Below are 18721 nucleotides of genomic sequence, written 5' to 3'. Positions count from 1 at the left end.
ATTTAGATATCTTAATATTTGTATTTATGAAGCAGTGGTGAGCCCTACTCTTCATGTAACAATAAATAGCACAGTGTGTACAATGGCAGCTGGTGCACTGGATCTTAGAACTAAGAGGCTAATCTTGGTTGATTACACCATAGTAAACCGCAGTGTTGCAAAGCTTGCAATCATGTACCAAAAGGTCCATGTTTACCTAATTTATATTCAGTACTGTATTTGATTCACTGAGTCTATAAATGCTTTGACACAGTTTTATCTAATGTTTCCAACTTGAAGGAGCTAAATTGAGGAAGTTGTGATACAATGTGAGAAGGACTTACTTTACTGTACAGTTTTCAACATACTGTATACTGTACTGGTCGAGCACTGTAGTTATGGGTAATGTTGGTTAACTAAATTATCAAGCACAAATCCAAGGCTGTGTTCTGCTATTGTAATTTTGAACACGGCATGCTTAGTCTTGCGCATGCTTTTAATGCAACATCAACAGCTATGGGTAGTTGCGCTAAAAATACTTCACAACTTACAACGATGGCCAAAAGCATCAAAAGGCACAAAAATTACTCAAATTCCCTCTAATAACAAAAGCATGTAAATAATTTGAGTTTATCAACAAAACAATCACAAACTTTGGAGACTGTTAATTTGCCTCTACTCTAGGGTGTGGCTTCCCATGGAATGTCATCTTGTAAATCAATGACGGAAAAACTAACTAACAAAAGAATTCCAGTCAATTTCACATTCTGAACTTATTTTTATAAACATCAATGAGATTAGATTGTAGTATAACTATCAGGTTGGAAGCCAACTGTTGTCCAACAGTGAACAAACAGTAGACAAATGGGCTCTTCATGGGTTCTTTTCTTGACACTTCTAAGGACAGTTTTGTGTGGAATACTGCCACATGTTTTGAGTGTATGTATGTTGGTGTGTGTGTGTGTATAGAGGCAGGGAACTCACGCTGTCCAAGTTGTGCCTCTGCAACTCTCTCCCTGATGATGCGGCAAGCATCATACACCATGGTGGAAGGCTCAAACTGCATGGTCTTGACCACATTGCCCACTCCAATCTTTAAAGACAAGGCCACCATAATGTCTGTTCTCCACGTAAACTCAAGACACACCTAAATGAGAACAAGTAGAGAAATGGACAAAAACAAAAAACTCAAATAAGAAGAGATTGCACTTACTCTATTATTATTCTTATTTATTGATTCTCAATCAATCTATGATTTTCAAGTGGCCCTATTAAATTTACATTTATTTTTTAACAAAATTTTTATTCACAGTTGGATGACAAAAATGACCTTAAATTTGTAATTCATAAATATTATTTAACATTTATTTCTTCACAGTCAGATGGGTGTCCAAGCACAAATCATATATGCTACAAATGAGCTTAACAAAACGCCACAACCAAGCATAAGAGTTCAGTGCAGATGTCCTCCATCCATTTTCTGATTCACTTATCCTCATGAGGGTCACGAGAGTGCCGGAGCCAATCCCAGCTGTCATCGGCCAGGAGGCAGGGTACACTCTGAAGTGGTTGCCAAACAATTGCAGGGCACATGAAGACAGACAACAGTTGCACTCACAATCACAATTTTGAGTCTCTATTAATACATGTTTTTGGGACGTGGGAGGAAAATGGAGTGCTTGAAGAAAACGCAAACGCCACACAGGCGGGGCCGGGTTTTTCACCTGGTCCTCAGGATTGTGAGGCCAAGGCGCTACAGCTGCTCCACCGTGCCGCCAATTCAAAATTTAAAAGTCTTAAAAGCTGCTGGAGATTGAAAGACACCTGGCATAGGCTCCAGCACGCCTGCGAGACTAGTGTTCAAAAGTGGTACAGAAAATGGATGAATGAATAATAAAAATTGGCTCTATCACTATCTATACAGTGTACGTTTAGTTTTTTTTTAATGTATGATATTGTGGTAACCTGTGCAAGCTATTCTATCACCTTAAAAGTGCATAAAACGAACTTTCGTCAGATGACTTCTAAACCGGAGCAGAAGGTACTGTAACATAAAGGTTCCATCCTTTAAACTGTGACACGTGGAACATTTATATACTTCTTAGATATTTCAGCCGTTAACTTCAAACCAGATTTTGTTACTTTGACGTAAATACAATGCATTACTTACTTGTTAATGATGTTTTATTTGTTGTACGGTTGGTTTTCATTGTTGGTGATGTTTTAGTCCATCTAAATCATGAATGTTATTGTATGTCATGTGTTCATAGCCTACAAGCCACTTTGGCAATATTTCTGTCTTATGTTTACCCCCGGTGTCTAATGTTTAAGGCATTGTCCTGAAGGACTATTTGAATGGGGACTTTAGGAGGCAGCGTATAAGCAGGTTTCTTTTGAAAACAGCCCTGAAGTTGCATGTTAGCGTCAGTGAGTGGCACCATACTGACAGCAAGGAGAGAAAACAGTGTTGTATGTGTTGCCATCAGAGTTCACATGGATTGAGTGTCGCAATAGTCCCTGACACCCTCAGGCTCACATCCTGCTCTCTGAATCACTTCCTGCTATGTTTCTAAGTTCTCGCTTGATGTTAGTTGGTTGTGGTGTGGAGCTGTGTAGCAAGGAAGAAAAGTAAGAAAACCTCTCTTCTACCATTATGTTAGGCCTTCAGAGCTTCCAATTCCAAATTTCATTGAATCTCAAATTGTTACTTGACATATTTCCTTTTGTTTTGGATTGAAAATTCATAGTGAAAAGCGGGTGAATGAGGCCAGTACCTGTAAACTGCTCTGGCTGCACTGTCTGCTGGTGAACTCTGGCTTTCTTCTTTTCCCTAAATGTAAAAATAGAGAGTTTGCATTTCTTTGTTTCAGCTGCTGACACTGTTTCTAAAGTAAGGTTCCTGAAAGTCTCTCTCTCTGCTGTAAAAGTCAGTCACTACAAGAACGATTCCTCCTCACTTACTCATTACAATACTTCCTGTTTTAAAAAGACCTTCTATGCCATAAAAGGGCATTTCAGCACTCCCCACACCCCCAGCTATGATTCAGCAGAGAGTGGCATATCCCGTCTGCGGTGTCTTTCAGAACATCTTGAGGAGTTGAGGAAAAGTGAAAAAATAACTTGCTGCAAGAACTTTATGCATTTTTTAAAAATACTATCCTATTTTAATACAAAGATGTCAGTCCACTCATTTAACAGTTTATCTTGTAAAGAGATTGCCAACAAAAAAGAAGTTTCCCACTTCAGTCTGAAGGAATGAATAAGTCACAGTTAACATTTACTGCCATTACAGTACTGACAATAAATGAGGAAGAAAACACTTCTTTAAAGGAGAGACAGACAATTTCCCAGAATAGCACATCCACAAATTGTTTGCATCTCTCTGTTAAACGAAATGGCAGACATCCCTTCATAGTACTTTCATTATTTCTTCTCCATTAGATATAGATTATATATATATATATTATTATATTATTATAGATAGATATAGAGACATCCCCAACCCTGGTTAATGTTGTGGCACCGGTGAGTTGCTCAAAGAAGCAGAAACGCATTCAACAACAAGAATTTAATCACATCATTACTAAGATGACCACAATAACATATCCCGATGAGATGCCCTTTTATGCTAATTGACATACATCAGAAGTGTCCTGGATGGTACTCCATCGTACACAAGTCACAGTTAATAACAACTGCAACAAAATTCAACCCGTCAGTTAATGGATAAAAGTTTTGCACACTACCGGTAACAAGCACACTTAAACGATAATGATTAAAGTCCTTATTATGCGAAAAATTTCCACATTGTATCACATAAGACATGCTGGGTACTGAAGAGCAGTCAATCTCAACGTAAGTATACAGACAACAGCAATTCCTTTTTATTCACAAGAATTCGTGAAAATTTATTTCAAGTGCATGAGGAGATGTATCCTCGGTGTCCTCCAAAAACATAGACATATTTATCGCCTTTGATATTTTGCAAACGTGGATGATGCCTTGGACAAACAGCAGGAAAGGAGACGTACCAGGTCTCCTTCAACAAAGCTGTTTGAGGCTCTCGCACACACTTATGCACTCAGTTCATCTTCAAAATACTTGTCCATATTGGTTCTCTTTATTTCAATAGTGCTACAGTAGTTGCCCTTTCATGATTAATAACTCCAAATAGGCTACATGTAGATGTGTGTGTGTGTGTGTTTTTTTTTACTGTCGCATGAGCAATTGTTTTGGGCCAAGCCCAATCGTGATGGGGTCATGGAATTGAAGACAGTGAGTTGAGAGTGAGAATTGAACCATGAGTTCAGTTGAGTGAACCATGGATGGAACTGCACCCTCAAGATATCCTATGGAGAGTCTGAAATTAATTGTGGACAATTCAGAACATCAAAATTTAGTCATTCATAACCAGTGTTTAAAGAGCTTTTTGTTGACTTCCTTTGTTTGACCATGCTTCCTTCTGTTATGTCAGGATAGCTATCTCGGCAACTGCCATCCTGCATGCTAAATTCTTTGCATCTGTACCACTCAGACACATTTCACCCAATAACATTCAGTAGAAGTGTCTCAACTGGCGGAAATGTCCGTCAGCATTAGTCAGGGGATATAACTTATCTTCTTTTGTCAGAAGAAAATGTTTCTTTCAAAACAGCCCTGCACAAATAATAGCAATTGTTACCACAATACCTTTGGTCTCTGTTCAGTCATTACAAAAAGCCCTAACCTTGTAGCTGGGAAATTATCTTCAATAAAGCTTGATCTACAGCACACACATTTTCCAGTTGAGTGTTATCCAATACTAGTACTATGATCAAAAGCTTTGGCCTCACAGTTCTGAGGACCCAGATTCGATCCCGGCCCAACCTGTGTGGAGTTTGTATGTTCTCCCCGTGCCTCTGTGGGTTTTCTCCGGACACCCCGGTTTCCTCACACATCCCAAAAATATGCAACATTAATTGGACACTCTAAATTGGCCGTTTGTCTCGATGTGCCCTGCGATTGGCTGGCAACCAGTTCATGGTGTACCCCACCTCCTGCCCGTTGACAGCTGGGATAGGCTCCAGCACTCCCTGCGACCTTCGTGAGGATAAGCAGCAAATAAAATGGATGGATGGATGGATGGATGGATGGACAAAAGGCACCATTATATCCACCCATCCATTTCCTGTACCACTTCTCCTCACTAGGGTTGCAGGCGTCCTGGAGTCAATCCCAGCTAATCTTTAGCTGAGAGGCTGTGTACACCTTAAACTGGTCAACAAACAATTGCAGGTCCCATATAAACAAAAACACCGTTTGGACTCACTAATTCACGCCCTAAATTTAGAGTCTTCAATCAACCAACCACGCATATGTTTTGGGGATGTTGGAGGAAATCCGGAGAAAGCCCACTCAGGCAATTGCAGTATATGTTATATGCTAATACAGTAAGCTCTAACACTGCAATCCATACAATTTGAAGTTGGGGGTTAGAATCTTTTCATGAATCTCGTGAATACTCCATACCAGGGGTGCCCACACTTTTTTGCCACAAGGTGCACACATATTTTTGTCACAAGATCTACTTTTTAAGCAGTCAGCCAGTCGTGATCTACTGACTGTGTGTGTATGTGTTGGGTAGTGTATCGTCGCCACGATGGGGGTGGTGCACATTGCCTCAATTGCCATGGAGAAACCAAGAGAGACAGTAAAGAGGAGGCCAGCTTGCTATGTGTGATACACATCAGAAGAGGTCAGGATTAGTCAAACCGACTGTCAGTCAATCAACGTATGGTCCACACCTCAATCAAGCAACAAAATGTATGACAGATGGACATCTCCACCCCCCACCCCACACACACACACCCGCCCCCCTTTGGGCACACGGTAACGCAATCGACCAAAACCACAACGGCAAGCAACACATTAGACACCCCTGCACCATATCATGCATAAGCACGACACACTTGGAAGACTTGACCATGGTAGAGTTAGGAATAACCGCCGATAAACACCATCTTGATTTAAAAAAAAAAAAAAAAAAAGAAGCGCAGAGGGGGATAGTTCTACTAATGCAGTGTCATATCACTTTTGATGATGAACCTGGTTCTTATTGGTTAGATATAGAAACTTGATGAATCTCTTTACAAATAATAATAGTCCCTTTAAACTAAAGGTACCTCTTCAGATTCCTGTTTCCGTTTGCGTTTGCCTTATGCAAAATATTCCTAATGTTGTGGGACTTTACCACTTAAAATAAAAAAATCACATCACTTTGGGCAACAATGGATTGAGTGGAATGGAGTCATGAGACATGCACAGTATGCCATGTGCTGAGAGCAGGATTTGTCCTCTGTCAGAGGCGTGGATCAAACACCAAATATTACATTATCAGTGATTGCAATCCTTCAAGTGACTGTTATGGAAAAGAAGATAAAGGGTCACCTAGTCTTAGTGAAGGTATGCTAGTGTTGACAAAAGAGTAGTAGATGTGAGTAATAGCTTGCCAGAATAGTGTAAATGAGCTCATATGAACAGCATCTTTGCTTCATGTACACCTGTCTATATGATATGGTGATATAGAGCCAGACGGCCTTTGCTAAAGGCCACCAAAATCACAGGCCTACAGTTTCATGCACTAGGCTGGCTAATGTAATGATTACATTTTTTTTTTTTTTTTTTTTTAAATATGGCTCACTGAAGATTTGTTTTTTTTTTTTTTGTTTTTTTTTTTAAATCGGGAAAAAACATGCTCCTTAGTAGCTTCAGTAGCCTGCCGGCGCCTACTGTTTACATCAATGGTTCCCAACCTTTTTGGTCTTTTGTACCCCATTGAACATTTTTGTCTTATCACCGTGAACAAAATAAAGTGAAGTTCTGAGCAATGTGGCAGCAATGGATGTCAAATGGAGAACACAACGTTATTAAGAGGCAGACCCGGGCAACAATTTCTGATCGGATTGCGAATGCTTGGGCTCACGTGTCTGCTTCCAGTTGAGGAAGGACAAAAACGAGCTTTGCCAAATCGAAAGACCAAGCTGAATTTCCATGGAAACAAGATGAGGTGGCCCAAGTTGGAAGAACAACACGAGCCATGGATTAATTAACAAGGAACAAACAATTGCCGTGAAAGAAAAACAACATTTGCTGGACATCGACGTGAACAGGGTAAGCAAAGTCAAGTTGCAAGCAATGTGGAATATACCTGATATGCAGTGAGTTCAGTTGTACTTTATTAACATATTTAATAATGTAGCTATACTTTATAGCGATACCGGTTTAAAGCATATGGCAGCATGCATGCGCGCTATTTAAAAAGGCACCCGGAGCAAAACTTGAGTTCGGTTCTACTTTAATGAAGTTATTTAACATTGTAAACAGTGAACTTGGTTGTACTTTATTGAAGTATTTAAAAAACATGCATACATGCGACCGTATCGTTTCAGCTAGTATCTTTATACAGCTATACTGTATAGCTACATAATGCAGCCCTATGGGGGCACAAACCAGTGCAATCTGTAGGCCGGTCCCAAGCCCGGATAAATGCAGAGGGTTGCGTCAGGAAGGGCATCCGGCGTAAAAACTGTGCCAAACAAATATGAGCGTTCATCTAAAGAATCCCATACCGGATCGGTCGTGGCCCGGGTTAACAACGCCCGCCCCCGGCACTGCTAACCTGCAGGGCGTCGGTGGAAATTCAGCTACTGTGGGTCGAAGACAAAGAAGAGGAGGAAACCGGATCCAGCGTCAGAAGAAAAAAAGGAATGCACAGAGCCTACAACTGAGTGTAGGGACTTTGAATGTTGGGACTATGACAGGAAAAGCTCAGGAGTTGGTTGACATGATGATTAGGAGAAAGGTTGATATTCTGTGCATCCAAGAGAGCAGGTGGAAAGGTAGTAAGGCTAGAAGTTTGGGAGCAGGGTTTAAATTATTCTACCACGGAGTAGATGGGAAGAGAAATGGAGTAGGGGTTATTTTAAAGGAAGAGCTGGCTAAGAATGTCTTGGAGGTGAAAAGAGTATCAGATCGAGTGATGAGACTAAAATTTGAAATTGAGGGTGTTATGTATAATGTGGTTAGCGGCTATGCACCACAGGTAGGATGTGACCGAGAGTTGAAAGAGAAATTCTGGAAGGAACTAGATGAAGTAGTTCTGAGCATCCCAGACAGCGAGAGAGTTGTGATTGGTGCAGATTGTAATGGACATATTGGTAAAGGAAACAGGGGCGATGAAGAAGTGATGGGTAAGTACGGCATCCAGGAAAGGAACTTTGAAGGGCAGATGGTGGTGGACTTTGCAAAAAGGATGGAGATGGCTGTAGTGAACACTTATTTCCAAAAGAGGGAGGAACATATAGTGACCTACAAGAGCGGTGGTAGAACCACGCAGGTAGATTATATTTTGTGCAGACGATGTAATCTGAAGGAGGTTACTGACTGTAAAGTAGTGGTAGGGGAGAGTGTAGCTCGACAGCATAGGATGGTAGTATGTAGGATGATTCTGGTGGTGGGTAGGAAGATTAAGAAGACAAAGGTAGAGCAGAGAACCATGTGGTGGAAGCTGAGAAAGGAAGAATGTTGTGCGGCCTTCCGGAAAAAGGTGAGACAGGCTCTCGATGGACAACGGAAGCTCCTGGAAGACAGGACGACGACAGCCAAGATGATCAGAGAGACAGGCAGGAGAGTACTTGGTGTGTCATCTGGTAGGAAAGGGGAGAAGGAGACTTGGTGGTGGAACCCCATAATACAGGGAGTCATACAAGGAAAGAGATTAGCGAAGAAGAAGTGGGATACTGAGAGGACTGAGGAGAGGCGAAAGGAGTACATCGAGATGCGACGTAGGGCAAAGGTAGAGGTGGCAAAGGCTAAACAAGAGGCATATGAAGACATGTACACCAGGTTGGACACGAAAGAAGGAGAAAAGGATCTCTACAGGTTGGCCAGACAGAGGGATAGAGATGGGAAGGATGTGCAGCAGGTTAGGCTGATTAAGGATAGAGATGGAAATGTGTTGACTGGTGCCGGTAGTGTGCTAAATAGATGGAAAGAATACTTTGAGAAGTTGATGAATGAAGAAAATGAGAGAGAAGGAAGAGTTGAAGAGGCAAGAGTGAAGGACCAGGAAGTGGAAATGATTACTAAGGGGGAAGTCAGAAAGGCATTACAAAGGATGAAAAATGGGAAGGCAGTTGGTACTGATGACATACCGGTAGAGGTATGGAAGCAATTTGGAGAGATGGCTGTGGAGTTTTTGACCAACTTATTCAACAGAATACTAGCGGGCGAAAGGAAAAGAAGAAGAAGAAGGCTAAGATGGCAAAAGATGACACGCTGTGGCGACCCCTAACGGGACAAGCCGAAAGGAAAAGAAGAAGAAGACTGTATAGCTACATAGTTAAATATTTAAATAAAGTACAACTGAACTCACGATTTACACCGTTAAATATGTCAGTTAAGTACGAACCACTGAACTCGGTTTCCTATCCGGTACCTTTTTTATATACCGTGCATGGATGCTCCCGTATGCTTTAAGATAATGTTGCTATTGTGGTGTTTACATAATTCACCCACGGGACCTCGAGTTGGGTTGTTGGGTTCCGCACGGACTGTTTTTGTTGTTGCACTTCCAGAGTTAGGGAGTGGTGAGTTCCCACCGTTATGCGAGTAGTTCGTTGATGTCTGCCAATAAAACAAGGTTTGTTCCTGTGTTCCACACTCCGCCTCTGACCGACCTCGCTCGGCTCGGGGGCTCCGGGAGTTTCTGGGGATGGAGACTTTCTACCACCGGTTCATCAGTCGGGCGGCCCACACCATGTGCCCGCTGTATGAGGCTCTTAAAGGCAAGGCACGCAACCAGGACATCGAATGGACGGCCGAGAGGGTGGAAGCCTTCGAGGCTACGAAGGCCGCGCTGAGTCGTGCCGCTATGCTGGCCCACCCGTCCCACGGGGCCCCCGTCGCTCTCACTACTAACGCATCGGACTACGCTGTTGGGGCCGTATTCGAACAGTGGGTTGGCAGCGCCTGGCAACCGCTTGCCTTTTTCAGCTGTCAGATGGTCCTCAGGGAACGCAAATACAGTACTTATGATATTGAGCTCGTCGGCCTCTGGCTGGCGTTCCGACACTTCCGTTCCCTATTGGAAGGCCGTAAGTTTACGGCATATGTGGACCATAAACCCCTCACTTTTGCCATGTCCAAGGTGGCCGAGCCGTGGTCCGTCCACCAGCAACAGCAACTGTCGTTCATCTTAGAGTACACTACGGACCTACAACACATAGCTGGAAAATCCAACGTGGTCGCAGACTGCCTCTCCAGGGCGGTCGGCACTGTGCATCTGGGTATCGATTACTCCCGCATGAGCGCAGACCAGGCCTTGGACCACGGGGTGCAGGCCCTCAAGACTTCTGACACGGGTTTGCACGTGGAGGATGTCGCTGTTGGTGACTCGCGCGTCACGTTGCTGTGCGACCTCTCGGCTGGCCAGCCTTAGCCGCTGGTCCCTGTGAACTGGCGGCGGGCTGTTTTCGAGGCGGTCTACAACCTCTCCCACCCCGGCAGGAAACCGTCTGTGAGGCTGGTGGCCCAGACGTTCGTGTGGCATGGGCTTAAGAAGGATGTGCAGGCCTGGGTCGACTCGTGCGTGGCCTGTCAGCGTGCTAAGGTGCATCGCCACACAAAAGCCCCCTTAGAGCCCTTCGTTGTCCCCGAGAGGAGGTTTGACCACGTCAACATTGACTTGGTGGGTCCGCTTCGTCCCGTGCTTGGTTTCACCTAGTTGCTCACCATGGTGGACAGGACAACCCGCTGGCCCCAAGCCGTTCCCCTCTCCTCGACGATGTCGTCGGACGTGGTCCGGGCGTTCATCGGCACGTGGGTTGCGCGCTTTGGGACCCCGTCCGACCTTTCCTCTGACCGTGGCCCTCAGTTTACCTCTGAATTCTGGAACGCTGAGAGTTTAGGGGTCAAGCTGCACCGCACTACTGCCTATCACCCCCAAGCAAACGGTCTCTGCGAGGAGTTCCACCGCTCCATGAAAGTAGCCCTGCGTGCCGGCTTGACGGACGGCAACTGGTTGGAAAAGCTCCCGTGGGTCATGCTCGGCCTCAGGTGCGCCCCCAAGGAGGACCTGATGTCCTCGTCCGCCGAGCTCGTCTACGGCCAGCCACTGCGGGTCCCTGGCGAATTCATCTCAGCGCCATGGTGCCTTGGTCTGCAGCCGGGCAACGGTCCTCCCTGCTGGAGGCCGCCAAAGGGATCGCGCCAGTTCCCACGTCGCAACATGGTACCCCTGCTGCCCGGCTGCCTTATTGCCTGCGCTCTGCACATTTTGTGTTCATTCGACATGACGCCCATCATGGACCCCTACTCCCCCCATACGACGGCCCGTTCAGGGTCCTGGAGCACGGGCATAAGAGCCTGCTCGTGGAAATTGGTGGTAGACCCGAGACTGTTTCTGTGGACAGGGTCAAACCTCCGCACCAGGACATTGCCCAGCCTTTGGGGTTGGCCCTCCCCCCGCACCGGGGTCGTCCCCCTTTGCCCTGTGCCCCTGCACCTGCCGGGGTGCCCTCGACCTCTTGTCCCTTGACTCAATGGACAGTGCAGCCCCGGCCACCTTGGCCCCTGCAGTGCACACCCGCCGGGGTCGGGTCGTCATCCCTCCACGGCACGGGAATTTTGTCTATGGGTGAATTCTGGGGGAGCTTGTGTGGTGTTTACATAATTCACCCGCGGGACCTCGAGTTGGGTTGTTGGGTTCCGCACGGACTGTTTTTGTTGTTGCACTTCCGGAGTTAGGGAGTTGTGAGTTCCCACCGTTATGCGAGTAGTCTGTTGATGTCTGCCAATAAAACAAGGTTTGTTCCTGTGTTCGACACTCCGCCTCTGACCCCTTTTCTTCGGCGCTACACTATATAGCTATATTATTTGCGGCGCTAAACGTTTATGTAAATAAAGTTTGAAGTGCATGTTTTGTATCAGTTATTTCTTCGCTCATCGTTTTGTTGTCTGCTGGTTGTGCTGTTCTGTATACTGTGGTGTAAAGATTTTGGTTTGGTGTGAAACCGTGGGTGAAGATGGTGTGTTGACTCATGACTCGGGTCCACCGCTTGTAGTGAGGGGAAAATGTGTAAGTGTGTTTTTCTGCTTAAACAAATAAAGGTGCAATTTTTCTTCACTGTCTCGCAAGTGCCACCCTGCCTGCGCCTATTAATACGGTGCGCCTTGTTGGTGTGTTAAATACTTTTAATACTAATACGCCTCATAGCCGTGAAAATACGGTACTTTAAAATAAATGTATTTTTGTAGAGGGTAGATCTTTGGGGCTTGGTTATTCTATTTCATTATTGATCATTCTGTGGTAAAAAAGTCTGGGCACCCCTGATCTAGACTGTCTCACTATTTTTCTGCTGTGGTTCACACCCCAGTTAATCCTATTTCTGCGTCCCCCGTTGCATAGCAAAACTGTTTCAGCAAAAACATCAACAAAATCATTCTGCAAGGGCACGCAGCTGAAAAGGATGTTGAAAAAAGACAAATGGAGTACATTCAGAAGTTGAAACCTTAAGATATGGAGCCTCACAGAAAAATGCAAATTGGACACGATTTGACTGTCACTGGAGGCTAATTGTTGTTAGCATCTAGCTAACACCGGAGGCTAATGTGACGTGAGATGATAAAGTTTATGAGCCTCAGGCTTTCAGCATTTCAGCCTATTCAACAAATCCATGAAACAAAGAATAAAGGTGACTGTCCGAGTGAATAACGACTCACTGATAATGCCCACACGAAGATGCATAAAACTGACATGAATATGGAGGTGCTTATGTTGGGTTCATGTCTGAGCAAACATTTCCAATGTTTATTTGTGGACCTTTATGTATGACTCTGGGAACCCACACAGGACTCAGGGGGAGATAGAGAAGAATTTTAGTCAATGTTATGAATCCTAGCTGTGTGATGGTCTATAGCTATATGGTGAATTTAAATTTCTGAAGGAAAAAAAGAAAGGGATAAGAAAATAATATCGAGGTCATTCAACATGTTGATCAGATCAGTTAAAAATGCCAAGTCTAATAGGAATATGACCAACTAAATGAGTTTTTGCATCTCAGCATCTTCATTTCTGCTACCTCCAGATCTCCTTCCTGTTGTTTCTTCAGAGCCACTGTCTCTAATCTGTACATCATGGCCAGCCTCACCACTGTTTTATAAACTTTGCCCTTCATCCTAGCGGATACTCTTCTGTCACATAGAACACCAGACACCTTCCGCGAACTGTTCCATCCCGCTTGGACCCGTTTCTTCACTTCCTTACTACACTCACCATTGCTCTGTATTGTTGACCCCAAGTATTTGAAGTCGTTCACCCTTGCTATTCTCTTCTCCCTGGAGCTTCACTCTTCCTCCTCTGCCCCTTTCATTCACCCATATATATTCTGTTTTACTTCAGCTAATGGTCATTCTTCTCCATTCCAGTGCTTACCACCATCTTTCTAATTGTTCCTCCGCCTGTTCCCTGCTTTCACTCAAGATCACAATATCATCTGCGAACATCATGGTACAAGGGGAATCCAGTCTAACCTCGTCTGTCAGCCTATCCATTACTACCGCAAAGAGGAAGGGGCTCAGCGCAGAACCCTGATGCAGTTCGACCTCAACGTTAAATTCTTCTGACACACCTAGGCACATCTTACCGCTGCTCTGCTGCCCTCATACATGTCCTGCACTATTCTAACGTATTTCTCCGGCACACCAGACTTACCCATGCAGTACCACAGTTCCTCTTTTTGTATTCTATCATAGGCTGTCTCTCGCTCCACAAAGACACAATGTAGCTCCTTCAGACTTTCTCTGGATTGTTCCACGAGCATCCTCAAGGCATCTGTGGTACTCTTTCTAGGCATGAAACCATACTGTTGCTTGCAGATACTTACTTCCGTCCTGAGTCTAGCTTTCACTACTCTTTCCCATAACTTCATTGTGTGGCTCATCTTTATTCCTCTGTAGTTTCCACAGTTCCTTTTGTTCTTAAAAATTGGGACTAGCGCACTTTTTCTCCATTCTTCTGGCATCTTCTCTCCCGCTAGTATTCTATTGAATAAGTTGTTCAAAAACTCCACAGCCACCACACCAAATTACTTCCATACCTGGTATATCAACGGGTCCAACTGTCTTTCCATTTTTCATTCTGTTCAGTGTCTTTTTAACCTCTTCCTTATTGATCATTGTCACTTCCCGGTCATTCAAGCTTGCCTCTACTACTCTACCTTCTCTCCCATTTTCTTCATTCATTAACTTCTCAAAGTACTTTTTCCATCTACTTAGCACACTACTGGCACCAGTCAACATATTTCCATCGCTATACTTAATCACCTTTACTTGCTGCACATCCTTCTCATCTCTATCCCTCTGTCTGGCCAACCTGGAGAGCTCCTTTTCTCCTTCTTTCATATCCAATCTTGTGTACATGTCGTCATATGCCACTTGTTTCGCCATCACCACATCTACCTTTGCCCAAGACGCATCTCAATATATTCCTTTCACCTTTCCTCAGTTCTCTCAGTGTCCCACTTCTTCGATAATCTCTTTCCTTGGAGGATTTCCACCAGCAAGTCTTCTTCTCTCCTTTCCTGCCAGAAGACAGCCCAAGTACTCTCCTACCTGCCACTCTGAATACCTTGGCAGTAGTATTCCAGTCTTCTGGGCGCTCTTCCTGACCATCTGGAGCATGTCTCACCTCTTTTCGAACAGCCACACAACACTCTTCCTTTCTCAACTTCCACCACCTGATTCTCTGCTCTACCTTTGTCTTTTTAATCTTCCTACCCGGTACCAGAGTCATCCTACACACCTATGCTGTTGAGCCACACTCTCCCACACCACAACCTTGCAGTCGGTTACCTCCTTCAGATTACATCATCTGCACAAAATATAATCCACCTGCATGCTTCTACCTCCGACCTTGTGGGTCACTATCTTCCTTTCTCTTCTGGAAACAAGTGTTCACCACTGCCAATTCCATCCTTTTTGCGAAGTCCGCCACCTTCTCACCCTCAAAGTTCCTTTGCTGAATCCCATACTTACCGATCACTTCTTCATCGCCCCCGTTTCCTTCCCCAACATGTCCATTGCACTCTGCACCAATCACAACTCACTCTCTGTCTGGGATGCTCAGGACTACTTCGTCTAGTTCCTTCCTTTCTCTTTCAACTCGCGGTCACATCCTACCTGTGGGGCATAGCCGCTAACCACATTATACAAAACACCCTCAATTTCAGGTTGCATCATCATCACTCGATCTGATACTCTTTTCACCTCCTGGACATTCTTAGCCAGCTCTTCCTGTAAAATAACCCCTACTCCATTTCTCTTCCCATCTACTCCATGATAAAATAATTTGAACCCTGCACCTAAACTTCTAGCCTTCCTCCCTTTCCACTTCCTCTCTTGGATGCACAATATATCAACCTTTCTCGTAATCATCATGTCAACTAAGTCCTGAGCTTTTCCTGTCATAGTCCCAACATTCAACGTCCCTACAGACAGCTGTATGGTCTGTGTCTTTCTCTTCTTCTTCTGACAACGAAGCTGCTTTCCTCCTCTTTTTTGTTTTAGGCCTACATTATCTGAATTTCTACCTAAACCTTGCAGATTAACATTTCCGGGTGTGGGTGTAAGAAGCCCAGGCCACGGCCTGACCGTTAAGGAATTCTTATGATGAAGCCTCATATATGTTTGGCACAGTTTTACGCAGGATGCCCTTCCTGACGCAACCCTCTGCATTTATACGGACTTGGGACTGGCCGACAGGTAGCACAATAGTGTGATGCCATACGGGCTGTAGATAATCAAAAAGAAGAAGCAATAAAATAAAGTCAGCACATGAGATACACAATTCACATACTACCTAATGTGGATGGAAGGGATTCAAACCACAATGGCCCTCACTCTGGTAGTTGAAGGTTGAGTCCACGATTGATGTTTGGTCCTCGTGTATACTCTACGTAGGTAATGTTAGCGCGCTAAGCTAACTTGGGCTGAGCAGCTTCAACGCAAAGGATATGGCACCAATTTGGGTACTAATATGTACTAAGATACAACTTGTTACATTTCCTAGAAGTCCTCAAGTCCCTCGTCATACTAGTTATGAAGTTACTCACAATTGACGTTTCTTCAACATCCACGAATTGATCACAAACGCGATTCATTATCAAGCTAAGCTAAGGAATACAAGGCCAATAAGCAAGTTAAGTTGAAGTTTCCATCCGCTGAACTTCTTATGAGTACTCACTATCCTCATTGTATACAATACGTAGGTTTTGCAGGATGTGTAGATACTAGGATTTGATGTTTTCCTCCTATGTAAATATTCGAAAACAGATGCTTTTGTTGTTAGCGGTCTGAGCTAGGCTAACTTAGGCCGAGCAGCTTCGATGCAAACAATACGCCTCCAATTTGGGTACTCAGGTTGCACATATGGTGGTTATAGTCCATCGAAGTCGTCACCAGGAGCGACCCATGTCGAGTATTCACAACATTCGGTCCAAAATGAGCAAAAATCACCAGGATTTATTGAATTTACGATCAGGCTGCTCAGAGCCTTCTGTATAACTTGCTTTGAAGACTGGAAGCAGATTAATTGCGCCCTGATTACGTTGTGTATTTAAAGGTCTAGTGTCATCCCTATAAACATTCTAAAATTGATATTGAAATGAAAAAATATATATAAGATTATTCACTTCAATGTTTACACGAAAAAATAAATATGAGCGGAGAGCGCGTCATCCATGCCAAAAGTTGCGGAAGTCTCATTCGACAACCAAGGGGTCGCTATATTGGCTGCATTTACTGACCGTGACGTCACCCCAGACATTCGCCATTGAAAACACACTGTGGCCTCTACTGTAGGACATGCCCCTTCAGACACAGAATCTCATTTCGAAAAAAGGCATCTCACAACCAAGTGAAGTGTCGGGGGCAATATTACCCTTTTATTTTGAGCCATATTTAGATGACATGCGGATAACGGCCAAACCACCTCCCTGGCCTATCCACCTCCACGCGGCGGTGCTAAACGCCCACTTCCGCGGCAGACATGAGCCACCGAGGCGACGAGCCACCCCGGCCGACAAGGCCGGCGGCAGGCTCGGCCTTGTCAAGAAGGTAGCGATCCACAAGGCCTGCGGCGGCCGTCCTTCATGGAAGCCTTCCGATGCACACATCAACATATTTAGCAACCCTCATTTATGGATTACGCCCCCTTCAACTATTTTTTTTCTTTTTTTTTAGTAGCTGTATACATACCTACCTGTCATTTGGGACCCACGAAGCTCTCGTCCTTTGCACCCGTGCAATCCATTTTCCACGACGAACCGGGTCTCTTGCAAACTTATGAAGGGTAAATCCATCCTCCCGAGTGTTCAAGCAATGTCCAGCAATGCAACGAGCCGGCATTTTGGCTAATACGAAGAAACACGACCTACCTTCCCTGAGGTAAAACTAATAGAAACAAATGAGTCCACTTGAGGGTGGTACTGCCATGTACGTCACATCCTGCTTCTTCTTGAAAACAAATCCCTCGAGAGGATTTTCATGGCAGGAGTTACAAAAAGCTGTATACGTCAAAATCATGTTTTGTGGTGAAAAAACGCATGGGTCCGGGTCGGCTGCTGTTTTTTCATTAACAACATACTATAAACCATGCATTTCATAACAGTGGTACTTTAAGCTTCGTTTTTCATGCCACTTGTTGCCAGATTGTTGCGTGTGTATCCATATGCTTAAGGGAGGCAGCTCGCGTAACAGCCTCATCCCATGTCAGAGTTACTGAGCCATATCAAGTCAAGTTACGCTTATGTTTTTCCATGGATTTGACATTGTTTTATGTTTTTTGGACCAAGCCTTTTGTCTTGTGATATTTGTACAGTTGCATTGTTGAACTGCCTTCCCGGGTATGACCTCTGTCTGGCAATAAACCTTCGTTAAAAAAAAAAAAAAGCTCCACCTATTATGTACTTTAAGTTACAGTTAATACCATGGGTGATCAACCATCAACATTCTGAAATGATCAATATGAAAAATATGATCCTTTTACACAGGCACTATAAAAATGTCATTTAAAATAGCTCAGACTTTGATTTGAGTTTTAGATTGCATTCAGAATGATTGCAGAGATGGTAAAAGACAAATGAAACTAGTCTCTCTAGACCAGATCTCAGCAACCCACGGCTCTCTTCCTAATATTTCGGCTCTGCGTGGCTTGGGAAAATAAATAAGTGTTCACTCGAAGTATATGTTATTTGTCTCAAAAATGTGTAACATATCTTCTCATTAAGTCAAAGATTTTAACTTCTTTCTTCAACCCTTGTGGAATTTCGGTGAATATTCGCCTTCCTCAGACATGCACTTGACTTGTCAGTAGACAGATTTGACAGCATACACAGGAAGCCCAGCCACACCAAAACTGCATAATTTCTAAACAAAATATTGTATTTGTGTTTATTCATTTATTTAATTGTAGTTGTAAATAGTAAGATTATTTGTGATCTCGATATATTAAAATTATATACTGTATATATGTGGATGGAGCACGGTGGTGCAGCTGTAATGCATTGGCCTCACAGTTCTGAGGACCAGGGTTCAATCCCTGCCTATATGAGTTTTCTGCAGGCGATCCGGTTTCCTCCCACAACCCACAAACATGCATTAATTGGAGACTCTAAATTGCCTAGACTCTAAATTAATTGTGACTGTG

The 18721-nt window shown here is 44.0% G+C and overlaps 1 protein-coding gene and 1 pseudogene across 4 annotated transcripts in view; one reads left to right on the top strand and one right to left on the bottom strand.

Annotated features, from left to right (window-relative positions):
* The window catches only part of tln1 (talin 1), a 160291-nt gene that overhangs the window by 117768 nt on the left and 23802 nt on the right, over window positions 1-18721 (bottom strand). For 3 of the 4 annotated variants that reach the window (XM_061847653.1, XM_061847651.1, XM_061847652.1), the window contains 2 exons: window positions 2754-2809; window positions 964-1126 (listed from right to left, as the gene is read on the bottom strand). In XM_061847653.1, the coding sequence (XP_061703637.1) occupies window positions 964-1093 (130 nt within the window). In that variant the 5' untranslated portion in view covers window positions 1094-1126; window positions 2754-2809. The remainder of the gene's footprint in view (window positions 1-963; window positions 1127-2753; window positions 2810-18721) is intronic. The other variant, XM_061847654.1, reaches the window with a different exon arrangement.
* LOC133491116 (uncharacterized) lies at window positions 9776-12532 on the top strand (annotated as a pseudogene).

This window comes from Syngnathoides biaculeatus, chromosome 17 (genome assembly GCF_019802595.1).
Source record: "Syngnathoides biaculeatus isolate LvHL_M chromosome 17, ASM1980259v1, whole genome shotgun sequence".
In the NCBI taxonomy this organism is placed as follows: domain Eukaryota; kingdom Metazoa; phylum Chordata; class Actinopteri; order Syngnathiformes; family Syngnathidae; genus Syngnathoides; species Syngnathoides biaculeatus.
The sequence above is the reverse complement of the archived record's forward strand: the minus strand, read 5'-3'. Positions and strand labels throughout refer to the sequence as shown.